The following is a 27987-nucleotide window of genomic DNA, read 5'->3' on the forward strand; positions in this document are numbered from 1 at the left end:
TGACAATCAGCTCCAGAGGGATCCTACAGAGAGGAAAAGGAGTATATCCCCTTCAGCTGCTTCCACATGAAACTGCTGGTTCATTTGCACCAAGTGTAATTCACTGACTCACTGGCCAACTGCTTGGCTCAGCAGCTTTCATTGCAAGCTCATTGCTGTGCCCATGAGGATCACCTGTGAGCCTCCTCACCCTCCCTTACGGCTCTAGCCCTGTGCACACCTCCACAAAAACAAGTTGAAAGTCAATCTCTTGAGTAGCTGAACTAACTCTTGCTGCAGCCAAATTAAATCTTTCTCATCAAGCAGCTGGATGAGACTCTAACTAGTCACTACTGATGTATCTATCAGTTGCTCACCCAATAATTGCTTCTCATCACATACATAATGCACAGATTAATTTCTCCTTTCTCCAAACCCAATATTCAATTTGCCACTGTCATGGCCCATCACAGCTCTGCTAATCTGTCCTATTTCTGTCTCCTTTTGGACAACGACCAAGCCAGTCAACAAGCCATTTTTATCATAAATCTTCTGGTTGACAAATTTGTCCAGCCCCTTGCTCTGAGCCTCTCCCTGCTGCACTGCCATTGTCCTTCAAATCACCTCTGCCAAGAGGCAGTGAAAGACACCTGGGCAGCAGGACTGTGCTTGCAGCACACACTGACCTTGCTGCCTCTCTTTCTGCCACCTCCAGCTCATTGTGAAGTGGAAGCTCTTCAAGGCAAGACCATTCCACGTTTGTTCTGTATCACTCACCCTACTAGCTCCTCACCAATAGTTCTTAAGCACCACCAGAGTCCAACTGACAGTGTTGGTGTGGTAACGACAGACCAAGACCAACCAACCAAGCAATTGCCATTTGCCAATAAAAAGAAATAACAACAGACACAATGAATTATGAAAAAAAAATTACTTTTTAATGTACAAAAGGTTTATATACAGGTTCAGCATGTTACCTCCATTCTTACGATGTAGAAAACAGCTAAAAATGTTCTTAGGATATAAATTTGACAGAACAATTCACCTACAGTACTTTTAGTAATGATGTCTTCTATACATAATATATACAGTGCTGTAAAGATTATTATAATACTTTTTCAGTAAATGAAGGAAGACCACCACTGGAAAGTCCAAAAAATCTCAAGTCATTGGAGATTTGGTTTTGCTTCTGTATTTGAACTTTTGCTAATGAGATATCTGTGAGGAGGGACTCAGGAGCCATTGTTGCCCTATGCAGCTGTTAAAAAAGTCATTAGCAATCAAAGGACACACAAAAGTCTGATCCATCTCAGCATAAGGGATGCCCAGTTGTACTCCAAGCGTCCAGGACAACATACAATGTCCTAAAACGTGTACTGCCCTCTTTTCATAAATGCGAAGGCAAGGGCAAAGTCAGTAACTGCAGGAGAATATATACAGCAGATTATAAAACAATCCCTTTAAACACAACTTTCACAGGAGACACAAATAAACAGCCAGGCACCTTGCTTTGCTTCCCTGTCCTCATGCACCCTGGACATCAGCAGGAATCATTGAAGGGTGAAAGGCAGGGCTGCGAGCACCCTGTGCGCACTCTCTGCATCTGGGATGAGGATGATGAGACTGCAGGATGCTGAGCAGCACCTCCCTGCACCAGCTGTAGCCAGGGATACCTGGCAGCAAAGCTGTCCCAATCCACAGCTCCTGCCTACCTGATGTCACAGAGTTTGCCTGGAGGTAGCATGTGGCATTTTCATGCCAGCCCCTGGTGATACTGGGAAGAGTGATCCCGACATCAGTTTGTGCAAAAGGAAAGCAAAGACACCAGCAAACACCCTTACAGAGCTGTCCTGGTCCTGGGCAGTGACAGAGTCAGGTGCAAATGAGGACATGACACTGATATGACAGGAGATGGGAAGGAAAGAGCAAGCTACTATTCTGACTCAAATATCTGTTTTGAGACTATACACATGTTTAGTGCTGCAGGTGCAGCCTGCTAGTGCAGGTGCTGCAGGCTGCAGGTGCAGTCTGCTAGTCAATTGAACAACTCAGGGTGACCGTGGTATATTTTTTTGGATACAGCAGGTATTTTCATGCTGTGGGACACGTTAAGCTAGCACTGGGTTCCTGCCAACAGGCTTGCTTGTGGGGCAGGGTGTTTTGGCTTATGCTTGGCCCCACATCAGTGCAGCAAGGCACCTGTTGTGCACATGGAGCCCGGGCAGAACCCTGCACTGAGCACATCACACAGACGAACCCTGGCAGATTAACCTGTTCCCCTGGTGCTGCCACAGTGCACACTGGGCTGGAACAATCACAAAAGTCTCTCCATCACCATAACTTGTTTATGTGAACACCTCAGCATGGAAAACCCACCAGAGAGCGAAGCTGCTGCAAAGCTGCACAGGGATCCACTAATGTGTGCTCCAGCACTCTGACATTAATGATGTATGTGGGGCACTCACAGAAAGTCACTGTGTTTAGAAGGTGCAAAGTTATGCATGTGTGTCAGTCTGCATGCCAGAGCCTTCCTGCCACGGGGTATTTTTTCCCAGTGATTGCTGTTCCCAGACCTCTGCTCCACTCTGCACATGATATAAACCACGTTGTAAACACATCTGATCAAAGTGTGCATTCACCTTTTATGTGTCTCATCAATGTGTCTTTCCAATGTTTTCTCAGAAACACCACTATGTTTTTATAAATGTACATTTTATATACGCTTCTGACAATACACTATATTTGATTTTTAAAGGAAGAGAGGCCTTGGCTACTTAACAAGAAAGCATGGTAAGGCACTTTGCTGAGAAGCCATTTGGAAACGTCGCTCTTTGCAAGGTACAAAGGTATTTATGGTATAAAACAATACTGCTGGCAGAGGGCTTGTTTGGAGACTTAACTAAACCCTACTCTCATCAGAGCAGAATACATAGTATGGCTTTTATTCTAACCAAAACCACATCCTCCCATTTCTTTCTGGGGTGGGTTGAAAACTGATTTTTTTTGCAAATGTAACTAATGGAAAAATGATGGGGAAGGCTATTTACAGGGCTTCCCAGAAGGGAGGGTTTCATCTCTAACCACCCTTAGGCTGTCTCCTAGCTTGGTGGTGATACTGTTCAGTGCTCCGGGAAACCAAGCCAAAAAAATAATACTAGAGGTGCACCCTTGTGGTACTGAACTGCCTGCATATAGTTTACATAATTCTGTACACAGATTTTAAAAAAAATTCATTTTGAAATCCTTTAATGTATTTAACACTTATAAAAAACCCTACTCTATTGAAACAGATTATTTTTGAAAAGCACATTCATACAACTGCTTCACGCAGAGCCCCTTGGATAGCACCAAGGCCTTGTGCTTTAGTGTTACGACATCATGTTTAGAAATTTACTCTCTTCTGCCAGCGTGGTTAGCATGGAGCTCATATCACCTATTGCCATATTACTTATCCCTGCAGGTATGGTGGGCAGTGTCAGAGAGTTTCGTGGAGTCGTCAGGCGAGAGGAGTTCTGGGAGAGGTTCTGCAGGATGCTGGGGCTCAGGGTTCCTGACATCAGGCTTGAATGGTCCCCATCGTCCATGATGGCATCAAAATCTATCTGGGGCGGCTCAAGACCTTGAGAGTCCACTGTGCTGGACACCTGGTTTGTTCCTGGGGAAGGCAGAGTGGCTGGCTTGCTGTTTTGTGTGCACTGCTGCTGCCTGACCCGACAGTCCGTGTGGTTATCGAAGCCGTTGTTCTGTTCATACATGTGGATTTGGCCGTAATAGTACATCAGGTTGTTGTCCCTCGTGCCGTCCGCGCACTGCTGGGCTGGTGCCAGCAGCATGTCGCTGGTTCTTTTATGCATGGCCTCTGTTGTCTCCTGGCCAGGGCTGATGGTGCTCGTAGGATGGGGAGTTCTCATGTAGCCCAGCTGCTGGGTGGTGCGGACCCCTCGGGGTCTGCTGCCCGGGTTTGGCTCCGGTGGAGGATGAGGCTGGATCATGCCAGGCGGATATGCCTGCGCAGCTGAACCCATCACGCTCTGCTGAGGCTCAAAATTGGGCTGATTGGAGGTCATGATGGGCTGAGGAAAGGTCTCTTGTGCCACAGGGAAGTTCAGGTGGCTTGACTGCGACGAGTAGTTCTGCTGACTCGGTTCGTGCAAGACCTGTCCCAGCACTGTGCGCTCACCGTTGCTCCTGACCATCAAGGAAGGGTTGGCTGCCATGTCCATTTGCTGAGGGTGAAGGTGGGATCCAGATTTTGCTGCCATGTTGCTACAATTAGGAGAGATCTGATTTGGATTGCCACTGACTGCACTGGGGCTCAGCATCTGATGTGGTTGGTTATACCCTGTGTGCAAGCCCATATCGGGGTTCATGCTGGGACCTAGGCTCATGTGCTGCTGCCGCAGCTGCATGCAGTTTAGCCTCTGCCCATCCATGCCCATGTTTCTCTGCATAAAGCTCTGCTGTGTTGCATTCATGCTGTTGTCTGGCAGCTGCATCTGCTGCTGGTTGTAGTTCTGGTACTGACCAAAGTTCTGCTTCTGCTGGACCACTGCTAAGTTCCCTTGTGAAAACTGCTGCTTTGACTGATTGGACATGATATCAACTGTGCCCGAGCTGACTTCATTCCATTGGACAGGCATGTTATTTTTATTCATGTCTGAAGAAGTATCAAAACTCATGGAACACTCTGCCATCATGGGTCCCAAGTGGCTCATACTTGCCTCTGCCACTGCCATCCTGCGCTGGCTGGGCAAGCCTGGAGGCTGCAGCTTCCCACCTCCTTCGAAATTCTGCATCTCATTGCTGTACCCCACAGAAGTGCTCTCAGCCACTGTCCCATTGTTCTGGGATTTGATGTACTGTACCACATCATCTGGCAGCATAATGTCATCATCTCCAATGGGCACATCTGTCTCCCCGGACATGGCCTCCATGGTGATGTTTTCACTGATGCTCAGTGGCCGAGGTGAGTAGGCGTGCCGGGGCAGGCTCCCATCTGAGCGCCCATAGCTCTGGAGACCAAAATTCCTCCTGTCTGTGGCGTGTGGAGGATGGAAAGGGTTCACACTGTTAGTGCTGTTGAAACGGTGAACTCGTGGGAGAGCCTGAGGTTCTCCAGGAGGTCTCCTCACTGGATCGCTTGCCCGTCTTGTGCAGTTGCCCTGCACCTCATGGGGAAATGCTGGAGCTGATGGGTAGCCATAGGTGCTACCATCACTGCAACGCCTGGGGCCTGGTGGGAGGCGGATGGAGGGCAAGGTGGGGTCTGGCCCATCCATAAGTGAGATCCTGTTCTTCAGGGTCATCCTCTCCATGTTTGGCAGGGGAGTCGGAGGCGGGCCCCCTGTGGCAGCAGCATACTTGGCTTTTAGCCTGTAGTGCTGAGCTGGTGTGAGGTTCAGCAGACCCGGCATCCCACTGCACTGACTCGCCTCGCTCGACCGGCGGGAGGCATCCGTGGAAATGGGGTCGTAGGAGTCAGCAGAGCTCGTGTTGTTGGGGCGGTGCCCGAGATGCGAAGCCTCACTGGAGCGGCGGCTGGAGAAGTACGGGGAGATCCCTGAGGACCTGCGGCTGACAGTGTAGGCAGAGCTGACGGTGCTTGTTGTACTGTCACGGCGCTCGTTGAGTTGGTTCAGCATTGTAACCTCGTTGACAGACAGCTCCATTATTCTGGGGTTAGGCAGCATAGCAGAAGAACCACCACTATTTTCTAGAACAGAGCCTGGAAGAAAGGTTGCAGGGAAGGAAAAGATTTAGTCAGCTTAGAAATTTCACTTTGTAGTGTTCTAGGTGCCAGAATACAGACCCACAAAGCCACCCCCAGATATTTCATGGGAGTGATGATGAGTTTCATGTGCTGCTAGTGAATTCAAAACTTCATTTCTAGCTCTGTGTTCATGCAAAGGGGGCAAGAAGTCTGAGAAGAGAAGTTAAGAAATCCCTGCTGCAGAGTGTTTGTAACGTGTACACCCCTTATACTCAGCTTCTGAGGAAATGTCTCCCTGTGGGCTTCCCTCAGTAGGACAAAGGTAAGACTGGTGTGAAAAGTGCCACAGGGACCCCACATAGCTACAACCACAGCTACTCTCTGGGACAGATGCACAGCAGTCAGGGAGAGCAGGCCAAGAGCCCAAAGGTTGATGTTCAAGAGCTCTTCCAAGAGCAACCCAAGAAGCTCTGAGATCTAGTATAACCCAGGCACCATGCCTTTGGATTTCTTGGCAAAGTTAGAGGACCTCTAGAGGGTTCAAAAAGATGCTTTTATCAGGAATCACCAGCCAGTGGGAAATGAGCATATGAAGCTGGAGGCAACAGCCGGAGCTTCTGAGTGACAAAAGGCCTGTCAGAGCAAGATTATGGCGGGAGATCTTGTCTGGATTGCTGCTGTGCTCCAGTGGTCTCCTAAGAAGCACATTAGCCCTTGGGGAACTCTTACTGCTAGAAAAAATGCAAGCAGTCTTGTGGCTGTAACTGAGACAATGGGGACAGCTGTGTCTGGTTCTGGGAAAGCTCAGAAACAAGGACACCAAAACCTCAGTCTCCCTTCATAGGTCTGTAGAACTGAGCACCTGGGTTTCTCTTGCACATTACCAGATGGCTGTGTTTACACCCAAGCTGTCCATTTTACCTGACATCTTTATCTATCAAAGCATGACTCAGAGGCAATGAAGAATGATCCTCATTCCTCCAGGGCAGACTCTTGGTTATGAAACCAGAGTCAAACTCTGAAATGTTCTTACAGAACATGGTCCAGGCCCAGGGCTTACCATTTCCTGAGATGGGAGGCAGCTTGGTGTTTCTGGCTTGTGGAGCTGGGCTCACCCATGAGCAGGAATCCTTAACTGTCTTGAGTTTCTCCTTCTTGAGCTGTTCAAGTCGTTGCATCGTCGTCATGTGTTTCCTTAGTTGCAGGCTGACTGCCGAGTTACCAGATGAGACTGTTGAGTCCACGACAGGAGCGTTGTCATCCAACGCCGTCAGATCTCCCAGACTTCCCCCGCTGTGCATGTTCATTTCTACTCCACTGTCATTGTTGTTGGTGCTGCCAAGGGGTGATGGCTCACTGCTGCATGACGACTGGCCACCAGGACTGGACTGACACATCTTGGGGAGGGAAAAGAGGGAAAAGGGTTGGGCAGGTGAAAACATGGATGGAAAGAAATCAGGAGCCCAACATCCCATGTTAGTCCTGGAGGCTAGGAGAGCTCCTATCCTTGGTTCTCCCCTGTCTTGTTACCCCTCCCTGCTGCAGCAGGATCTCAGCTCTTCCAAATGGCAGGTGCCTCCTCCCTGTGAGAGGAGGATGGGACAGCACCCCACATCTGGAAGAACCATGGTGATTCAACTGCAAGATGGGGAGAAACCAAATGCTCTCCCTCCAAAAGAAGGACAGATGTTTCTCGAAGAAAAGCAGCATGTCACCTGGTTGTGCAAGGTATATTGCAGCAAACACTGGCTTATCTAACATGGGATCAAGGTTTAAGTATTTCAGACACAACATATTTCTGTCTTTAAAATACCCTAACATATAATTATGTTACCTGACAAACTTCCCCGCCAGATAAAAACCTGGCTCACTGTTTGCAAACTCCCACTTTCAGATAAGACAGATAAGCACCATAAATATTTATTTTATTTACATTAGGAATGTAAACTACTCACATTGAGTAGTTTATTTGCAGCAGACACTATATGGTCTGAACTTGCTCTGCTGCTGCTACCAAACAGGATGCCTGGCTTTTCTGCTCCAGGCCCATGCTCCATCAAAAAATGGGAGTGCTGATAATGCAAAGTACTCTGCCCTGGGCCAAGGTGGAATGCGGAGTGCTGCAGTGTTGTTACTTTACATCATAGCAGCCCGCCATGGGCAGGGTTGAGTGGCTCTGATTGCCCTTCAGTCTAGATGATAGAGATTCCAATTCCAATATTTAATGGCAAATTGTGATGCTGGGAGAATGGTGGCAAAGGGAATCCTTGGGCACTGCATCTTCCCGCTTTCTGCACTCAAGCAAATTTCTCCTATCCCTCCCCACTGCCCCACATACTTCCACTTCCACCCTGTGAGACTTAAATTGAGACAGAGATCTGCAGGAGATCATGCTTTATACAGCTATTTTAATACAAAGGATTTCTTTGCTCACCTTAGTACCGACTGTCCTTAGGAAGGTAGAGTAAGGAAGGGTAAGTGGGAATAAAGAACAGGTTGTTAGGACAAAGACAGCATTAACGAAAAGGACCAGGTTAGTAAAAGGAGGAAGAGGGAAATGCAGAATACAGCACAAATTACCAGGATATCCCCCACTCCCATACCCCATATTTCCTGCCTTCCCTCTTCAAGGGCACAAATAAAAGCTCCTAGGAGAGACTTTCTACCTGTTCCCACGGGTTTGGGGTGACACACAAATATGGGTCAAAACAAGGAGCCTGGGAATGATGGGAACCAGTGAAGCATCTCATTCCTCCCACCACCCTGACCTTACCCATGGAGCTGGATGTGGACCCAGCCATGAGATGCCACCTGTCAGATGTGCACAACGGAAGTACGTGGTGCTAGAGAGGGACAGTGAAGAGAAACGGTGACCGGGACCCTGCTGCCAGTGAGATGGGTTGGCTGGAACTCTGGCAGCACAGAGTCCCAGGAAAACAAGCCCATAGCTTCAGGAGAAGCAGGGTGGGGAGCTGTAATTGTGTCCGTGTTTTCATAGGACAAAAACAACAAAACACATGGAGGAAGAGTATTGGAGAAAGGTCATTCTGTCCAGTGGTTCTCACACTCAGCTTTTGCAACACAGTACAGAACCTCATCACAGGAAACTGTTTCTTTAGTCAATTAGAGACATTCTGGATGTATAAATACTGAATTTTTTCTTAACTGAAACATGCTGCTCCTTAGTAATTTGTCCAACAACACATCCCCTAACCCTTCTGAGAAAATCTTTGTAGCTCCAGGGCATGTTTTTCACAGGAATAACTATCTTTTAGCCTGGATTCAAATCAAGAAAATATATATTTTGGAGCTCAAAGTACTTTCAGCTCAAGTGGGAAGTCTGGGGAATATGTGAACATTCCTTTGCAGGTGAAGGTCTTTTCTTCTGTATCCAGCCCATACCCTGTCCCACTCTGAGCTGATGCAGCAGACCAGAACTTTGGGTACAAAAGTGAAAAGAAAATATCAAAAGGTAAAAGTGATTCATGTGTTATAATGCTCCATCTCCTCCTCCATTCTGACTGGGGTGGAAGAGGTTTGATGTGTTTGAAAGCACCACTATATACAGCTCTTTAGTACCACTGACCACACTACTGCCAATTGTGGAGCTGCTGTAATGGACAGAAAGCTGATAAATGGTCTTTGCTTCAGGTGCTGGAGCTGTAAATCTTGATCATGGCTGAGTGACAGTCTGTACTCTGTGGGCCACAGCACTGGTCCCATGTTTATTCCTAATTTCACTCCCCTGCCCCATCATCTCGCTACAATTTTCTATGGCAGCTGGGAGCCATGTGTTGAATTTCTGTACTCCTGAGTAATCTGCTCTAGCCAACCTTGGCTGATCAGGGAGGTGGGTCTAGATAATCTCAAGAGGTCCCTGACAACCCCAGGGATTTTGTGCTTCTGTGTATGGTGGACAGGAACAAGGAATTGAACTTGCTTTAAGATACTCAACAAAAATAGAACAGCTAGTTTTATCCCCACTGGCTTCATCAAACAGCAGCAGATTAGAAAGAAAAGGAGTGAGTGGTACAGGGAGGAGGAGAAAAGGGACTGCTTAAGCCAGGACCTTTGTTTCAAGAAGCATTCATCAATCTGTACCCTGTGGTCATTGCTCAATTTAAATTGGTGGGGTAGGTAGAGCTCATTTGACCATAACACTCTTGGGTTTTACCCACTTTCACAGCAGAGGAATGCCAACCTCAGCAAGGGGCATCACTTGGCTCCTATGACTACCAGGGCAGGAATTTATGATGCTGGGTAGGAAGGTACAAAATGCAGTGGACTGTGCCCTGACCTGCAGTTTCATTCCTGGACTTGAACTCTAGGGTTGAAGGGCACCTGCCCAGAGAGGTAAATGGAATACAAATGCTTTATGCCCCTAGAGCATCAGAAAAATCAGGAACCATGTCATTTCTGCCAAAAGCAACTGCTCTTACCACAGAATTCTCTGTTTTTATCGTTTTGACTTGTAAGCAATCCTCCATGCTCCTTGTGGTGCTGTTGGCCTCGGGGCTCTCCTCTGACACCTTGCTGCTCTGCTTGGCGCTTGCCTCATTGTCCCCATTTTCCTTGAGTGGAGGTGGCCTCGGGTGAACGTCATTGCGCTGCTTCTTTGTGACGTGGGCATCAGGCCCGTGCACTGTCTTGACGTGTTTTCTGAGGGAACTGGGGTCTGTGTACCGCTTCGTGCAGCCAGGGATTTTACAGACGTAGGGTTTCTGTCAGTACAAGCAAACCTTGGGTTATATTTAGAATAAGCCCAAATATTCCAGATACAGTGTATGGGCCAAAAAAATATAATGAGCATAGCAGCAGGCAGCAGCAAAATGTGGAGCATCTGCTCCACAGGATTCTGTAAGACTGAGATATGGAAGATGTGATATATGGGCTGCTGCTGATCCACACAGACTTGGCTGGCCATTTCATGTTGGCTAAACTTCTTGTTTTCAGTTTCTGGATCAAAAGACAGCTAAGAATTCATGAAATACTTGCCTAGTATTACTTTCCCATGTATGTATTTGCTTGGGTGGCCACAGGAATGTTTTCTGATTAAGGATGGGAAGGAGGTGATGTAGTGGACTGGGCATAACACATTCACTCTGCTAAGGTGGGGTCTACACCAATAAAATGTCTGAAACCTTTTGGCTGATGGAAGTCCAGTGAATTCAAGCCAGACTGGGTTCACCCTACTCAATCTATCACACCACTCCAGCACCTGTCACCTTGAAATCTGCTATTGTGCAAAACAAACCACAGGCATGCAATGTTTTTTTTTTTCAGACGACAGCACTCTATCCCGAATTCATGAATCATTGATTGCCACAGGAAAACAAGGCTGAAGCCATGCTTCTGAAAACAGAAATCTGCAACAGATACTTTTATTCTTTTAGCTTCTTTTATTTTACTGAGTTTTCAAATCCAAAGTGTATTAGCACTGCAGTAGTTTGAGGTGGTTCTGCTGCACTGGAAGCTTTGAATTCATCATAAATTCCGCTTTTGGCCTCACAACTACTCTATGTCTTTTTCTGCCAATCCACTAGGATAGATCCATGAGAAAAAAGAGACAGATGTTATTTGAAGGCTACCCAAAATGACCATTCTTATTCTGTTTTTTTTTAATCTGTTCTGTAATGTTGTCCAGGAACTTAAGTGAAAAAATACAAAGGAGTATATACTCTTTGCAGAAAGCCAGCATCGCCACATGAAAAACACTGGAAGTCTGTATTGTATTCAAAAGCATGCTTCCTGACTGGTCTTGGCCCATCATTCAAGCCAGCTAAATCCACGTAACATCCCACTGAGGTAAAATATTTAATATATTTTATAGCTGGGTAAACCAAAGCACAAAAATTAAAATAATTTATTTAAAAATATCATGCAACCTTTTGGACAAGCATTATAGAAATACTATTACAGCTATTAAGCTTTATTACAAAGAACAGAACCCCCACCACATGTGCTGAAAAAAATCCGTATATGAACAGCTCAAATATTTTTTAGTAAATATTCTTTAGGCTCAACAGTTATGATTTTTCAGACCCCAGCAATTAGGGTAACATGATCACTGTTGCTTAGACAGCAGACACTCCACCTAAGGGGATTCAATCATCCTCTTCACCAGGCCATACCTCTTGCAACTGAGCTAAGCATGGCTGCTGTTTCATTAGTATGCCTGCATCTGTCCCTGGGTTATTCAGACTTTGTCATCTAGTGACACCTTCACCCTAGTGAAGTCAAGAGTTTAGATAGCTAAACTCCTATGCTCATGCACATACAGGGTAATACTCCTTAGGGTGGGAGAACTGTAGATCTCCCCACACACCAAGCAGAACTGGATTTATGTGTTTTACCCTTGTTCAGCTTGAGTCGCTGAAAATGTCACTCTGAGTCTTTGGCTGGCCATGAACTCATGCCACTCCTCTGTGTATGCACTGGAGAGTTGTCACAGGATGAAAGCCCTTTTTCCAGGTGTAACTTTGAAGGCATCCCCTGAAGGGATTCAAACAATCACTGAAAATTTAAAATATAGTGTGTATGACATTTCAACAATCAAAGCAAAGCCAGTGTGGTAACATATCCCCATCCTTGAACTTCAGCTTGTTTGGACCATACACCTACATCCTGTCACACAATGATAGTGACAAACACAGGGAACTTGGAACTTCCCTCTTAGAGGAGTCTTGGATGACTAACTCTTAAACTGGTGTAATCCAAGTAAACACTGCAAGCAGAGGAAAATATTTAGGAGGTAGCTAAGAACCACAATAGAGTTACCAATGGGTAATGGGAAATATTCACAGCCACAAACTTCTGCTTTGCATTTGTGTGGTTTTGTGAGCCAAGGTCTCAGTACAGTTTGCTAAGGCAGTGGTCATGGCCACAGCTGGACGCAGGACCCTTGCCTGGGCCTGCTGCCCAGTGTGAGGAGCTTTGCTGTGAGGGATACCACCTGGTGTAAAGGATCATGTTATATGATGCTCAGAAAGAGGATGTCAAAAATATGGCCCAGAGAGCCATTGTATGCAGCCTACAGATCTCCCACAGTCTTGGGGTGTTTCTGTACTGCATCAAGGAGGACTGAACAGCAGTCCAAGAGTAAGCACGACTGCAAAAAAAGATAATTTGAATAGTGGTAGTGCCTTATAGTTCCTGCGGCAGGGCCAGCTGGTCTGGTACAGATCCTCCACTAGTGGCTGTGCTGTTCCTACACCAGAGGAGGAGTAGGTGTCCTTCAGGGAAAGCAACTGCAGAGGATAAAATCCCTATCTGTTATTGGAGTCTTCGGCTGGGTGGTTTGAAAACAGTTTGTGCCAAGTGTCAGCATATTTAGATTTAGGGTCCACAAGAGACATGGAGCTGGATGCTCCTGCCCCACAGCCTCACCTTCTTGCACAAAGGGAACCCAAATGATCTGACTTTCAAGTGTGTTCAAGCTCTGCTCAGATGAAGTGAGGAATCATCCCAGATCCAATGCAGCTCTTGATCTGGATCACTTGGGAATCTGAACCCATTGGAGAAATTACACTTACTAACACATTCAGAATGAAAATTCTACATGGGACATTAGCTGGCTCAGATGGGAAACTGCCCTGCCTAGCAACGCTCCTGGTAAAACTCCAGGGATCTGAGCTCAAGTGATCTACGGGCAAAAAAGTCATCAGTGTGCACAGAGTGGGCTGAGTGAGTCTGTCTCCAGCACTGAAAGCTGTACCAGCAGTCTTAATCCATTCACGTGTGAATCCTTAGGAATCAAAGTGAGATGCAAATTTCCTTTAAGACAGGAAAAAGTGTTGCAAAAATGTAAATCTTCAGTGGCTTTATTGATTTATTCATCTTATGAACTTATGGAGAGTGGCTTAACACTGCAAAATTAGGAAGTGGAAATATCAACAATGAAAGGGACACTGGATCCAGCACTATCTGTCACTGGAGGAAGGCAAAAAAAGAATCCAGGGCTGGAGAACAAGCAATTTCCAACACCTAAAATGTGAGATTAAATCACAATCGCCTACTTTTCAGGGGAAGAAGCTTTAACATAGAAAAATTACGTAGTCAAACACCATTCCCTGGGAATGCAGGATGCCAAGCAGACAAGAGGCTGCAACCTATCTTTTTGGTCCCTCCTGGCCTCAAGGTTAGTGTAGCCTTAAAACAACTCCAAGCTATCCAGTTTAAGTGTGGATATGGGTCAAGTTTAACCTGCATCTTGCTGGTGGAGAACAATCCTGACATTTGGGTTCATAGCCAAACCAGTTCAAACAACCCTGGGATACCAGTCATTCATTGGTCCATCTCAGCATCATCTCGGCCTGGAAGAGGATTCTAGATTTGGAGTCCTTATTCTGACTCAAACAGAATCTCTGAAACCTACAGAGCTTTGCTTATCACTGACTGATACTATGCCAGAGATAAAAATACTCCCAACAAGCCCTTTGTAGACACAGCATCACTTCAAAAGGCTGTCAGCCGTGGCAACTGTGTTCCATTCTCCAATAGTCTATATTTAACTGTTGCAAATTAGGCTACAGACCGAATTCTTCATGGCTGAAAACACTATTAGAACTTTAGAGTGTTGTTTTTCTTCCCATGTCAGCTAATTAGTGGTAATATAAATTTCAATCGTCGGCTGTGGTTGATTGCAACAGACCATCACATGCGTTACGATAAAGGCAATTTCCTCTGCTCCCCAACTACTAATAGTGGGTCTTAATTATCCAAGGTTAACAAAGCATTGCATTGTGCTCTATCATTGTACATCAAATGATGGAGGGACTATTATTTCCAGAGCATCAGGATCCAGGGTAGCTGTTATATTACTGCAAGTCTGCTCCACAGTAATATTAAACACCACTTGCACAACTGTAGTATACTATCTGTGCTATTAAAAATTATAAATTTGGAAAATGCTTGTTTTCATTTCCAAAGTCGATTAAAAAGTTTGCATACTTTAACATCTGTTTATGATTTTAAACACAGCTTTCATAAATATAAAGCTAATGCGGTCTGGCTCCCCAGCAAAAATAAATCCCATTAAAAAATAAGATAAACCTCACATTACAGTAGGTTTCTTTTTACATGCGTCCAGTGTGTAAAGTGTATGTTTATTGTCAGCAAAATTTAAAAAAAGCCCTCCGTTGAGCTGTGGTGAGCCCAGGCTTACCTCATTGGAATGTGTCCTGTTCTGGTGCTTGGCTCTGTCCGAGGCATTGGAAAAGGCTTTATTGCAGCCTTCGTGTTCACAGACATAAGGTTTTTCTCCAGTGTGGGACCTCAGGTGTGTCTTTAAGTTCTCCAGGCGGGAATAGGCTTTGGAACAACCCTCAAACTAAAATAAAAAAACCACATGAGGAGTGATTAATTAACCAGAAAAATTTGATTTTCCCCCTGCCTAAACCCTTCCAATCTGTTTCCCATTCTTTCTTTTTTTCCTTCTTTTTAAAGGGCTTGTGTTTTAGGGAACAACATCCACTTTGTTGGGAGAATTTGCTTCCCTAGGTAAGTTGAGAGTTTCAGCAGTGAGTCATATTTGAGGTGCTACTCCTTGTTAAGTACCCACCTGACATTTCAACAAGTGACTCTTTTTTTCCAGCAGGGCTAAACACCCCTCCAGTCGTCCCAGAGCTCTCTTAGCCCCTCCTGCCACCCCTCTGCATCTAAAGCACTCAGAAACAGGGGCCCCCTCCTTCCCACCTGGTGAACTGACAGCTTCTCCACAGTCTGACCAGCCTTGCAACTTCACTAGCACCAACACTGGAAAGAGCAGACAGCTCCCTAACATACAAAACCAGAAATCTAGCAAGCTTTAAAGTTCCCCAAATTACAGCTTGGGTTTGCTCTTGGAGGATGCTGTGGTCAGGCTGTCTGACATTACCAGTTTAAAAAACAAGACTCTCAGTCTTGAAGACAGATGGATTTCTGGATGACAAAACAGGCCAGGAACCTTCCTCCTGGAAGGAAACCAGCTGCCCACACAATGAGAAGGAGAAGCCTGGGAGATGTGGTGAGGCTTTGGGTGATTAAAGTCCTGCCACCCTCCATTCTGGCTGGGCTGGAGGCTTCTCCCTGCACCTGCCCCGTCTCAGCATGGGAGGATTTCACCTCCAACCAATGAGTCTCCAAAGTGCTCTTTGACAAAACAAGCGGGAGGTTTTAAGAAATGCAAGGCTCCCTTGCAAGTTCTAACTAAATGTTGCACTGCCTGCTCAGCTGGGAGCATTGAAAAGCTCAGGCTGTACTTCCTTATACAAAAAAACACCCTTTAAATTCCAACAAGCAGCCCCTGCTGCTGTAATGTATGTGTTGTATTCACATCACTTAAACACATCTACAAGTTCAGTTCAGTTGTGACAAGACTTCACATTGCTCTGTTTGAGTCTTGGCCAGTGAAGAAACTGGAGCCACAGCAGGCCAGGTCTGATTTTCCCACGGGCAGTTGAGTTGTTCTACACATCCAAAGGTTTGGTCAAAGGCACCTGCACCTGTCATCTTGTGCTCCACATGCACAGGACCTGCCGGGCTGCAGGGAGGGAGGCAAACATGCAGCCCATGAAACACATGAAATAGGTACAGGTTGATCCCATGCAACTTTGTTGTGCTGGAAAAGGCGGCTTACTTAAGATCCCCTTTAAGTCTAGCATAGGGATGGAGGACATAGGGAAGAGTTGCTCTGCTCTTGAGATATTTACATCTCTTCAAGGACAAGTAGGAGCATCCTGCAAGAACTGATTCCTTCCACAGCTTTGTTAGGACAGGGCGGATCCAGTTTTTCTTCCTCAGACAACTTCCCTTAGTCCATTTGTCCCACAGAACATGCCACAGCTCTGAGGTAGCACAGTATATCTCTTTCTTCTTTTGCCCTGTACAAACAATCCTTTACAACTCAAGTCGCTTACAGTTATTGAAATACATCATTCCTCTTGCTGGAAAACAAAGGAACTCAGCATGAGACAACTCATGTGTTCATTCTAGTTTTGCTGGATACTGACACAAAAACGCAGTTATTAAGAGCAAAAGTTCTAAGGCCACATTTTCAAATAAAAGCTTCTCAGCAAAGCAGCCTGTGCATGTTCAAAGCAGTTTTTCCCACTCTTACGAGTGGATTTGATTATGCCAGTGGGAGTTCTAGCTGTCATCTCTTGAAATAATCTTTGACCAAATCCCAGGCTGCAGTTGGGCTCATCTGTAGCTTTATGTACACCACAAACTTCTTGTCTGAAACCAGTGTTGCTTTGAAAAATTGCTGGACTTGGACAAGGAATGCTCTGCCACAGAAGGGCCCCGTCTGCAGAACTGCCATTATCCCAGACAACTAGAAAATGGTGCTTCTCCAGTTTGGGGACAATTGCTGCAACATACTGCACATGGAGGGCCTGCAGTTCTCCAGGAGGCAGAGGGTGACTTGAGACTCAAACACAGCCTTGCCATTGCCCCCAGTGTGACAAAACTGAGGCCTAAAAAGGGCAGGATTGTGCAGCAGTATTTTCTCCTGCTCAACCACAGCACTAAAGAGGATTCAGCCACTGCTGTTTTTGTCTCCTGAGTCCCTCTGCCTACAAGGGCAGGCTAGACTTGCCCTCAGTGCTCACTTTGTATGCACCAACAATCAATATTTCTTGATACTTTTAAGGAAGATTGGTAAAGCACTAGACTGGGCAAAGTGCTTTAGAAGATTAAAACAAAGGACATGGCCCTATGCCCCAGGGGAGCTTATGCTCTAAATTAAATGAACACAAGGCTGGAAGATTGATAAAGGAGCCATGCAGCAGGCAAATCATACATATCCTAACATTTGTAAGCAGGAGCTGGGGCAGAGCCAGGGAGCAAGAAGGGCTGGAATTGGCTAATGGAACAGAAGAGGAGGAAGATATGGGAGGAGGGCTCGGACATTTGCTAAGCAGAAAGAGAATCATCCCCAAGACTCTGAGGAGAGGAACAGTGTAATGCTGACTGCAGAGGAGATATGAAATGCCATCAGGAGGAGAAGGCAGAGAGCAGAGGATATCAAAAGACAGGGAGGAGAAGACCTTTAGGAGGAATAAAGGCTGGAGAATATGAGGAGGGAGATTGTGAACACCTCTCCCATCAGCTGACCACAGTCACTGAACTCCATAACCTTGCTTCCCTCTTGTGCCTTGCATCAGGCATCCTTGGCTGCCCCACATTTGCAAGCAGTTTGGTAAGAGGCACCAAGTGTGAAGGCACACATGGGATTTCATATCTTGAGGCTAAGGAGGAGGAGAGCCCAGCTCTCCCATTTGGTCAGTGAGCTTGCACCCAAAGGGCTGAGATACAAAACAGTACCCCATACTCTTCCTCAGGCAGTGTTTAACCCTAGACACAGTCCTGCTGGTATGCAGAAGGACTGGGGACTGAGCTCTTCTTGGGGTTTAAGCACCTATGGCATAACCTCACCTCTGGATTAAGAGAGCAGAGGCAGGAGGTGTTGGCCTAGATTCCCAGGCTAGAAAGAGGCATGTGTGCATGCTTGGGTCTGTGGGTGAGGGAATCTTGCATTCCCAGCAGCTGTAGTGGGTGATGCCAGGTTAGACACAACCAGGGTTAGGAAGCTCCCCACATCCAAGAAAGATGTGGATCTCTTTCTTGGATGCAGGCAACTAAATTGGCTGGATTTTCACCTTAAGTGACTTGTCCTGAGTTGCTTTGGATGTCTGTGGTAGTTCTGAAATAGTTCTTCCCAAGGAAATGCAGTTTTGCCCACTAACACCTCAACCACACTCACTGACCCCTTGTCCTGTCCCCAGGGTCTAACCTGCAAGTATCTGTAGCCCAGACACAGAGGGCTGGACTGGCTCTGAGCTGCTGCCAGTGGCTAACTGGTAGAGCCCTACCTGAAGCCGTGCCTACATCTGCAATCACATTTCTGTGACCACCCCAGCCTGGTGTCCCACATGCCAAGTGAGATGCACCATGTGTCCCTGCCAGCTCACCGTGCACTTGTGTGGCTTCTCTCCCGTGTGCCTTCGCATGTGCACCACCAGCATATACTGAGCCTTGAAGGGCTTCTGCTCCCGTGTGCAGTCCTGCCAGCGGCACACAAACTCCTTCTTCTCCCCGTGGATGTGATCGTTGTTGATGTGCTGGTAGGACAGAAAGGAAAACCAGGTCACTCCTGGAACAGCTGATGCCAGGGAATCATGCACAGTGCTTCGAAAGCCAGATGTTCCCTCCCCAGTGCTTGTCAGGCACTGCAGCACCTGGGTGCCAGGTGCACAGGTGACACCAGGGACATGGACCCAGCATTGTGGCCTGGTGTGTCCTGCAAAGGTGTGCAGCACCCAGCACACTGGGTACAAAGCAGGCTAGAAGTGGGAGGTTTGCAAAAGCAATGGGATCTTTTGGGGGCAGGGAGCCCTCTCAGTGTGCCCCCAGCTGCTTGATGCCATTCTTGATGGGGATGACAGAGTAATTTTTGTTTCTGCTGAACCCTCCTGTGCTGCATTTACACACCTGAGACCCCTTACTGGGGTGCTGCTGGAGGATGATGGACAGGAGACAAACCTTGTTTGGATTCAATAATCCTAAAGGTAGTTTCCATCCTAAATGATCTTATGCATCTAAGTCCATATGCTGGCCCCATGACATCCACCTGCTGTCCAGAGATGGTGGCTGGCAGGAAATTACAGCATCTAAGAGCTATGCAGCAGGGAGAGCTCAATTACTGATAATTACTCAGGCCCACAAAATTCTGTGCTGGAGTGTTGAAATGCCAGACCCAGAATGGTGCCTTCATCCACCCTGGCATGGAGAAGGGCCGTTTTTTTCCCAGCGCAGGGCAGATGAAGCCCTGCCCAAAATAAACAGAGCCAGAGGCCAGCCCGTCAGCAGCGCCGTTCCCGTGGCGGCCTTGTCTCTCTGGATGGGGTCTCACTGCCAAAAATAATGCCTGTCCTCGCTCCTGTGTTTTCAGAAGGCATTCACTGACAGGAAATCCTAAAATAAACTACTTTGGTTTTGGGTTTTGGCTTTTTTTGTGCTGAGATCTTCTCCAGCCCCGCCTTCATCCCCCGGCCAAGGCCAAGCACACATGTTGCAGCTAGGGATGAGACTCTCTTGGGGCAGTGAGGCAGCATGAGGACACAAAAGTACATTAAAACAGATTCATCAGCCTTCACAGTCCCAGCTGAAGCCAGTCTCAGTGTTCTGTGTGCTGCAGTCCAATCCTGGGGTCAGGGTCCTGCTGCCTGGGGTCCCAGTTCTACCCAGGGACAAGAGGAGATGTGTGGGGCTTAGCTGGTCTCTTGGGCACCACACATAAACACTGAGAGCCAAAGCTGTGTGCTGGGAGAGCTGGGGGAGCCCGGGTTTGGGAGAGGCTTTGTATGGTTTTAGAGTTCTGCTGCCTACAGTTCTGGTTTTACAACGTGGCATCAGTGTGAAATTTTAGCCTCAGATGATGGAAATCTGATGAACCTCCCCAGAGACCCATGGACATGCTAAACCATGTCCAGACCAGACTGAGGAGATACATCTTCAGGCTCTGTTTGTGTGGGAATCTAACTTGCAACCACAACTACACACAGCAATGTTAGGAGTGTGGAAGAGCACAGGCTTACCCTTTTGGTCTTGTTTGAGCCAGAGTAAGAACATTAAAGGAGGGGAACTGTAGCCCCCAATTCAAGACTATTCACTCCCTGTCTAGGCAACATCTGCTTCCCATCACATGCTTTATGAGGAGTTGCACAGCTCACCCCACTTCAGCTACAGCTCCTTAGTCCCTACCTGGCTGAAAGCTTTGCTTAGGCTTCTCTCAATTTGAGTGTGACCTTTGAGGTTGGGAGCAGCAGTGGTGCTTGGAAAAAATATGTCATCATTGCTGCTGCTCCCTGGTGGCATGCACTTCTCCCACAAGCACACTGTGTGTGAGCAACAGACTCTGCTCACCCAGGTACTTTGTTCTGCACACAAACTGGAGTTTTTCCATGCATGGCGAGATGGCACCTTCTCAGAAGCTGGCCCATGACATCTGTATTTCATTTGCATGTGTATTTTGGGCATCCCAAATCCACAACCCCATGTTGCTAGCAATCACAGTACAGAAGACTCAATTTTTGTAACTTTCCAAATTTAGGAAAATCTTGGAATATTTAATCAAACATTTTTCTTTGTTTATTTTTGTTGGGTTTTTTTCTGGGAATAAATTGTGCTGAGCTTCCTGGTGCTCTGCACTTTGCTCTGGGCAGAGTTAGTTTTTCGTACATCTGAGAAGGAAACACACAAAAACTGCTGGACAAATGTGAGCCAAGCCCATCTGACAGGCATGCTGCGGTTTAACCCAAAAAAACCAATGCCCCATAGCATGCAATGTGCAACCCATTAAACACCTTATCACTCAACTGGCCTTGAAAACTGTTTCCAAATCTGTCTGTACTCAAGGACTTGATGCACTGAACCAGTGGCTTCCAGCAGAGACAGGCAGGCACTAGCCTTAGATGGAAGAAGAGTGTGTGCCCAAAATTATAATTTAGAGTGTAGTCCCTCTGCACAATGTTTGTGTGCAGAACTTGGGCAAATGGTGACTGATGCCAATTTGTGAGCACCTATTCATATCCAAAATGAAGATATATATAAAATGGTGAAAACAGACACAAGCCCTCAGGAAGGGGTCTACATGTGAGTTGCACATGGGTGGCCCCTGGCATGCTGGGAGCCTGTTTGAGACAAGCAGCTAAAGGGAAAGGTAGCAGCTCCTGTTGCAAAATGTGTTTAATGCAAAACTCTTTTGCAAGCATCAGTATTGCTGGGCTGGTGAATTCCCAGCAGATATGGGCTGGCTTCAAAGAAATGGGACTCATACCACAGACCCAAAATAAAGACTGGGAGAGTGCTGGGCTGGGAGCAAGATGGGGCTTAGACACAGATCATGTCCAATTTCACAGACATTTCCCTGAGGATGAGGAATTTGTTGACCCCAGAAGCCAAAGGGAACGAAATGGTGGATACCCAGATGAAGCAAAGCACACAAAAGGTTCTTGGAATTAATTAGAACTGAAAATCTGATTAATGACCTGGTTTGGGGATCCTTCAGAGAGCGGTTTTGACACTGGTTTGGGAACATCACTGTGATTATGGAAGCCCTGTTGCACAAGTTTTAGAAAATCAACCCACTTTCTGTATTTCAGACATGGAGCATATCTCCCAACTCTGAAAGTGCTCTGTTTCTGTGGGAGGGATGAGCTGAGCAGGTCAACAGCCTCGAAGTGATATGGCTCTACAGCTCACTAACAGCAGCATTAGAAGCTTTCCCAGCCTGGACTAGGACTGAGGACAGCATGGATGATCCCTGACCCATAGTTGGTGTAGCTCTGTGGGAAGGCTCAGTGAATATGGCCAGTGAAGAGAGAAGGGCTCAGCCCCCTTCCCCATTTTCTGATCCAGTCTTCTGCACTGAGCCTTCTGTCGTTGGGCCATGCACAAGGGAGACTGAAAGTGCAGCCTCAGCAGCTGAGAAGGGAGCAATATCACATAATCTATGAGAGGCTTCTTTCAGCTGAGCTCCTCGGGGAGCAGCGACCTGCTTTGGCAGTGTTTACACACCGTATCTCTGATTTGCACCTTTAGTAGCTCCCAGGGTGAGCTCTGGCTGTACAGCAGCTAGTGATAAAAAATGAGGACAAGTGCACAGAAACCCAAATTTATCGCTGGGGTTTCCTCCCAACCATTACTCACATGGACGAGCTGCTCCTGAGTGTCATATTCCTTTGTGCACCCTTCCCAGTGGCAGTTAGTCTCATAAATAACCTCAGGCTCCTGTTTACATTCATCCTTATCAAGATCTTCTTTCAGGTCTGTCAGATGCTCCTGCAACACATAACGGTGCATTGTATAAGGTGAACTTCTTTCATCTGAATTCCTCCATCACTCATAGATTACAGGGCAAGTATCAACTGATCACAAAACCATGCTTGTTGTGGCTACCTAACATCCATGATAACTGTGAAATAAGGAGCTACAGGGTTTTGGCAGAAGTGGATCAGAGTTGATGACAAAACATGAAACACCTCAAAGCCACTGTTGAAGCAGAGCCTGGATTTAGCTGGGTTGTGGGCAGTCCCAGGAAAAACTGAAAAAAGGAAAGAGATGGCTTCTGACCTTTGGTTGTGTTATTTGCTGGAGCAAAACAGCTGATCTGGGGGGGTGTGGAGAAACATGAGCATAAAGAAATCACAGGGCAGTCAGAGGCCAGAGCCCACTCACCTGACATGGGCTGAGCAGGGGATTCCTGTTTCCCACATCTCTCAGTAGATGAGAAAATGATACCTAACCCAAAGATTTATGCCTGCAGGATGCTCCACAGGGATGAAGTGATGAGCTCTCAAAGCACTTCTCTGAGAGGGGAGTTTGGAAAGCTTGAGCAAGACCCAGTGAAGAGTAGGTTGTAGAACAGAGCTCCTGGGACTCTGGACTCATTTTTGAGTTGCTTTTATGCTGGGTACACTGTGAGCTCTCTCCTTAACTTCTCTGTCTAGCCAGCTCCTCAGTGCTAAATGAAGCACAGAAGATTTTTGTTATGCTGCTAGGATTAAAGCATGGGTAACTACACTATTGTGTAACATACAAGATAATTAGTATAAATCTGAGTAAGGACAACTGTCCTGCATGCATCAGATACCCGCACTACAGACAAAGCCATCAGCACCCAGAACTGGCTTGGAAATCTAGCAAGACCCCCTTCCTCCCAGATACTGCTGCTGCCTAGCACAAAGCATCCTGCCTCCAGGACACTTCAGACAGAAGAGATTTGTTTTAATTAGCTCTTATTTAAAAAAAAAAAAATATATATATTGCAAGGTGGATCTTGGGACAGGAAACTGTAGTAATTTACAGAAAGACTTCTGGAGATTCAAACTATACCAGAGCCCAGAGCAACAGTCTGAGAAAGTTCAAACAGCAGCTTCTTTTTCCTGCAATTCTTGTTTGGTTGAGCTTTAAACACTAATTTTTTTTTTAATGTTTGTCTCTGTGCAAAGCATGGTTCCTGGACAACTGTAATTTTCTACTAAAAATCTTACTCAGACAAAAATTTTATACTTTCTGTTGGAAAAACGGAACTGTAACAATTTACATTTGTTGAAAAGGATTGACTTGTTTCATTTCTAGCTAGTTCAATGCTAGTCTGAATCTGTACTGGAGCTCTCTTGTGGAACTGCAGAAGTTCAGTAACTCAGGTCCCTCATGTCTGGTACTTCACTGTGTCCCACAAATCTTGCCTGATTGTATTTTTACAGCACAAACCATCATGGGAGATACTATCTTGCCAAGGATTGCAAACACCCAATTCACAACTCACATGAGGTGTTTCAAATGCATCATTTCCAAAACAAAACATACACGTTTTTGGGGATAGATGAACTTCACAGTCAGCAAAAAGTGGATCAGTCAATTACTAACTGACTATAACACAACTTTTCAGCACAGTCTCCTGCAGAAAAGGAATTTCTAAATTTAATTAATTCTTCTTGCTTAGACCAAAGGAGACACCCACTATATTCAATTTTTTAATTTGTTCTCTTTGCCAAGAACAGGCTGTCTTTTACATGGTACCTTCTAGTAATTTCCCAGTCAATATTGAAATACCGCAAGATGTGGAACCGACATTTCTCTTGGGGAATTACTTCACATACCGCCTCATTAAGAACTATTAGATGATCAGTGTTCATTTTCCTACTCCTAATTTCACCGCGCTATTCTAATAAAATCTCATTGCACTACTTTAAACCACTCCCCCGCTTCAGTGCCAATTTCAGTGTTTTTAAGACCCAGTGGATAAAACCCCTGGAGCAGGGCTGCAGGGGTGAGCCAGGCTGGTGCTATCCAAGCACTCCCAAGCTGGGCGCACACGGCTTCGCATGGAGCAGCGCACGGAGGATGGCGGCTGTTGAGCAAGCAGCTGTCTGTCCCGTAGCTCCTCCACTAACACATGCTTTGAGAAAGCAACTGATGGCTTTCAAATGTTTTTTCATTTGCTGCAAGAAATAAGCACATTGCCCTATTAGCCCAGGCGGTGGCCAGATTGGTTTCTCAGGGCATGTGATTTTGCAGCAGTGTGTAGATGCACTCCTAAACTCAAAGCTCCAGAGAGGTGCCTCTTTGCCCTAATCGTGCTGACTACAGCATGTTTATCTTTCCCTGATATGCTATCTTCATCAATTTTACCAGCCCCCTGATGACTGCACACGTTGCTGTCCCCATGCATCATGCTGAGACCTGCTCCTGAACCAGGGCAGAAGGAGAAATTTGTCATCAACTCTTCCATTCGCTTGACAATAACACGGCTTAATATTTCATGAAAATGAAGTGCCCAGAGCACTCCTGATAGTTTACAGTTGTGATAAAGGACGGTCAGATGGATACTGTCAGCCATTAAGCAGTTTGCAATCACAGGGCTCCAGAAAGAAAGCAAAGGCCTCTGGGCCCTTCTTGGTGTCAAATGTTGTGTCACCAGTGTAAAGGATGTTTCTAGGAGCAATTCCTTGTTGAATCAAGAAGTCATCCTTTTTTTGCAAGCTTTCTACCTACATGCAAGTTTCCCTCATAATCTATGTTTGTTCTAAGACTAATGCTGCTTGCTTTGCAGCACAGAAAACTCAGACATCATTTTTACATTATTACACTTGATATATTTGCTTTCTCCTTTTTTTTTTTTTTTTTTTTTTCCTATCCAAGCACAGCAACAGCAAGCTGAGTCCCAAATACCCATGGAATGTTTCACTCAGTCACAGCAGCTCTGCCCTGTCCCTTCCTGAGCTTTGTCCTCCAAGAGAGCACAAATCTGCCTGCCTGGCAGATTTTGCTGCCTTATTCCCAGCTACAATTGATGCCAAGAGGGTAATTTCCAAACATGAGACTCAGCTCACAGCCTCAACCCACAACATGGCTCACAGCAGGGAGGTTACCTGTGTGTTTGGGGACACTGGGGGCAAGCCCTCAACTTCAGTCTTGACTTTGCTGCGTTTGTTAATTACTGGATTGACGGTGCTGCTCACGGCCGACTCACTGCTCTGCTTGGTCTAGAAAAGAAAACCAGGCAAGAAATGGCGCTGGGTTTGGGATAACAGACGTTCACTTCCTCATTAAAAACTAACTTTAAAATTAGTCAAGGTTGAGCTTCAGGAGTGGCAGAGGACAGCAGGATTGGCCTGGGGTTCACAGGAAAACCAGCTCATGTGGGTTTGTGCAAAGCAGAGGGATGGGAGAGAGGGAAGAAGAATCAAGGGCAGCCCCAACTTCTGCAGGCTCGCTGGCAAGCTTGGCCTCTCCACTGCTGCACTGTTTCAGAGCAATCCAGTCCATGGCATAGCCATCAAAGCCTTATACAACCCCCACCCAAGCCAATTTTATTTCTCAATGTAATGAAATGATTTGTCGAGAAGATGAATTCCTGGGGGAAGCAGGGGGCTCTGGTTATATGTGAGGGCTCTGGCATGCTGTGTCCATGAAAGACTATGTGTGTAATTTGCTAAGCTCTTAAAAAATAAGAACAACTTCAGGAGAAAAAAACATCCCATTGTATGTGCACAAAATTGGAACATTAACATTTTAAATACTCTTGCTAATTGCTCAAGATTGGTCCTGCAAATTTTTAAACAGAGACAGGACTCTTTCTAGCCACACTATTTTGGTAGCCAGTTTGTAAGGAGAAAACAAAACCAATCAATCAAATGACTGCAATAACAAACAGAGTTTGTAGTGCAACAGCCATGAGAAACCCTAAAACAATAAACCAGTCTTAAAAGTTCAGTATGATGCTACTAAAACGATGTGAAATGGGTGTGACATATAGTGAAATAAGTCTCTGGGGAGAAAAGCAACTGCAGTTTAGACTTGGAAGGAATGTATGTGGAAAAGAAAAAATGATTAAGAATGTGCTAGGCATATTCACTAACCCAGTGCATGTAGAGGGCTTGTGTACACATATATGTGCTTGTGTGCTCACAGGTATTAGTAAGGATGCATTTAAGGTGTGGGATCTCATTCAGTTTTCAAAATTTGCCCCCTGGTTTTGTAAACTTTAGTAGTAAAAATCAACAGCAGGGACATATTGAGAGAAAATCTACTGAAAAAGAAGGAACAGCAAGTAAAATGTGAAGAGGTCCTACATAGAATGCACTTACACATTAAAGATTAAGAACATCATCATGGTTCACATGAGTACTAAAGGAAGGAGGGATTGGTGAAGGTCCCAACAAGAAGCTTGGTTCACAGGTGCTTATTTTGCAAAGCACTAAAGCAACTGATTTCCCTCAACTTCATAGGACAGAGCATGTTCAAGGAGATTTCCTGCCTGGGATGACCTTACATATTGTGCTCAATACTTGGATGGACCAAGGCCTTTGGTTTTAGCAAGGGTAGGTGCAAGGAAGGTAGATGGGTGCAAAACTTGTCTGTGACTAATTCAGAAACACATCCCATGAAAAGGAAAAGGCAACATGAAGGGACAGAGTGAGTAAAAAAGAGAATTGTTAAAACTCCCACAACCACCATGAAGGGAAGCCCACATCTCATGGAGAACATGCCTCCGTTCCCACATGTGCCATGCAGCATGGCTGTCCCTACCTGGCTGGAGTCAGAGATGCAGTTGCTGTTGCTGCTGCTCTGTGCTGGTGATGGGTTCACGGAGATGACTGCCATATGCTGCCGTGTGGGGAAGGTTGGGGATGGCTGGATCAGGGGAGGAGTGTGTCCAAAGGCTGAGCTCAGGCCTCTTTGCTGCGTCAGGATCTGCTGGTATGTCACGGGGTTAAGCGGGTGGGGGAAGCTGAATGCTGGACTGCAGCAACAGGAGAAAGAGAAATGATGAGGAGTTATTTTAAACAATATTTATCATATTAGCCAGTCACTGATTGCAGTTTGGATTCTTGGAGACTCCAGGAACCAGGCTGCAATGCCCAGATAGATGCCTTCAATGCATAAGGATAAGCCTGACTACCTGCTTTACTGCAAAGTCATGATTTGAAGTACACGTGCCTCAGCAAACTTGTGAATCATTTTGACCCAAGATTAGACTGATCGTGATTTCTTCGCTTCCTATGTAAAAAAACCCAACAAAAGCCCTTGGGAGCTCATAAGAGTATGGGACTTGGGCAAATCTGGCTTTGCAGCCCCTAAGGCTCCTGGGTTTCCCCAGGCAGACCTCTTTTGCAAACTTGCAGCTTTGGGGTTATGCTAACCTGAATATGAAAAACAAGCATCACCTGGCTCACCTGGCACAGATTACAGCAAGGATGAATAAGTATCCACTTAACATAGTCCAAAACCATGCAGTTTACTCTGACTTC

General features: G+C 46.1%; 1 protein-coding gene across 1 annotated transcript in view; it reads right to left on the reverse strand.

Annotated features, from left to right (window-relative positions):
- Positions 1 to 895: 895 nt before the first annotated feature.
- The window catches only part of GLI2 (GLI family zinc finger 2), a 187113-nt gene continuing 160021 nt past the window's right edge, over positions 896 to 27987 (reverse strand). The window contains exons 7-14 of the mRNA XM_002190573.6: positions 27266 to 27479; positions 25606 to 25719; positions 22379 to 22510; positions 18640 to 18789; positions 14853 to 15017; positions 10129 to 10410; positions 6750 to 7086; positions 896 to 5704 (exon numbers count right to left, since the gene is read on the reverse strand). Of these exons, the coding sequence (XP_002190609.5) occupies positions 3348 to 5704; positions 6750 to 7086; positions 10129 to 10410; positions 14853 to 15017; positions 18640 to 18789; positions 22379 to 22510; positions 25606 to 25719; positions 27266 to 27479 (3751 nt within the window). The 3' untranslated portion in view covers positions 896 to 3347. The remainder of the gene's footprint in view (positions 5705 to 6749; positions 7087 to 10128; positions 10411 to 14852; positions 15018 to 18639; positions 18790 to 22378; positions 22511 to 25605; positions 25720 to 27265; positions 27480 to 27987) is intronic.

This window comes from Taeniopygia guttata, chromosome 7 (assembly GCF_048771995.1).
Source record: "Taeniopygia guttata chromosome 7, bTaeGut7.mat, whole genome shotgun sequence".
NCBI classification, from domain to species: domain Eukaryota; kingdom Metazoa; phylum Chordata; class Aves; order Passeriformes; family Estrildidae; genus Taeniopygia; species Taeniopygia guttata.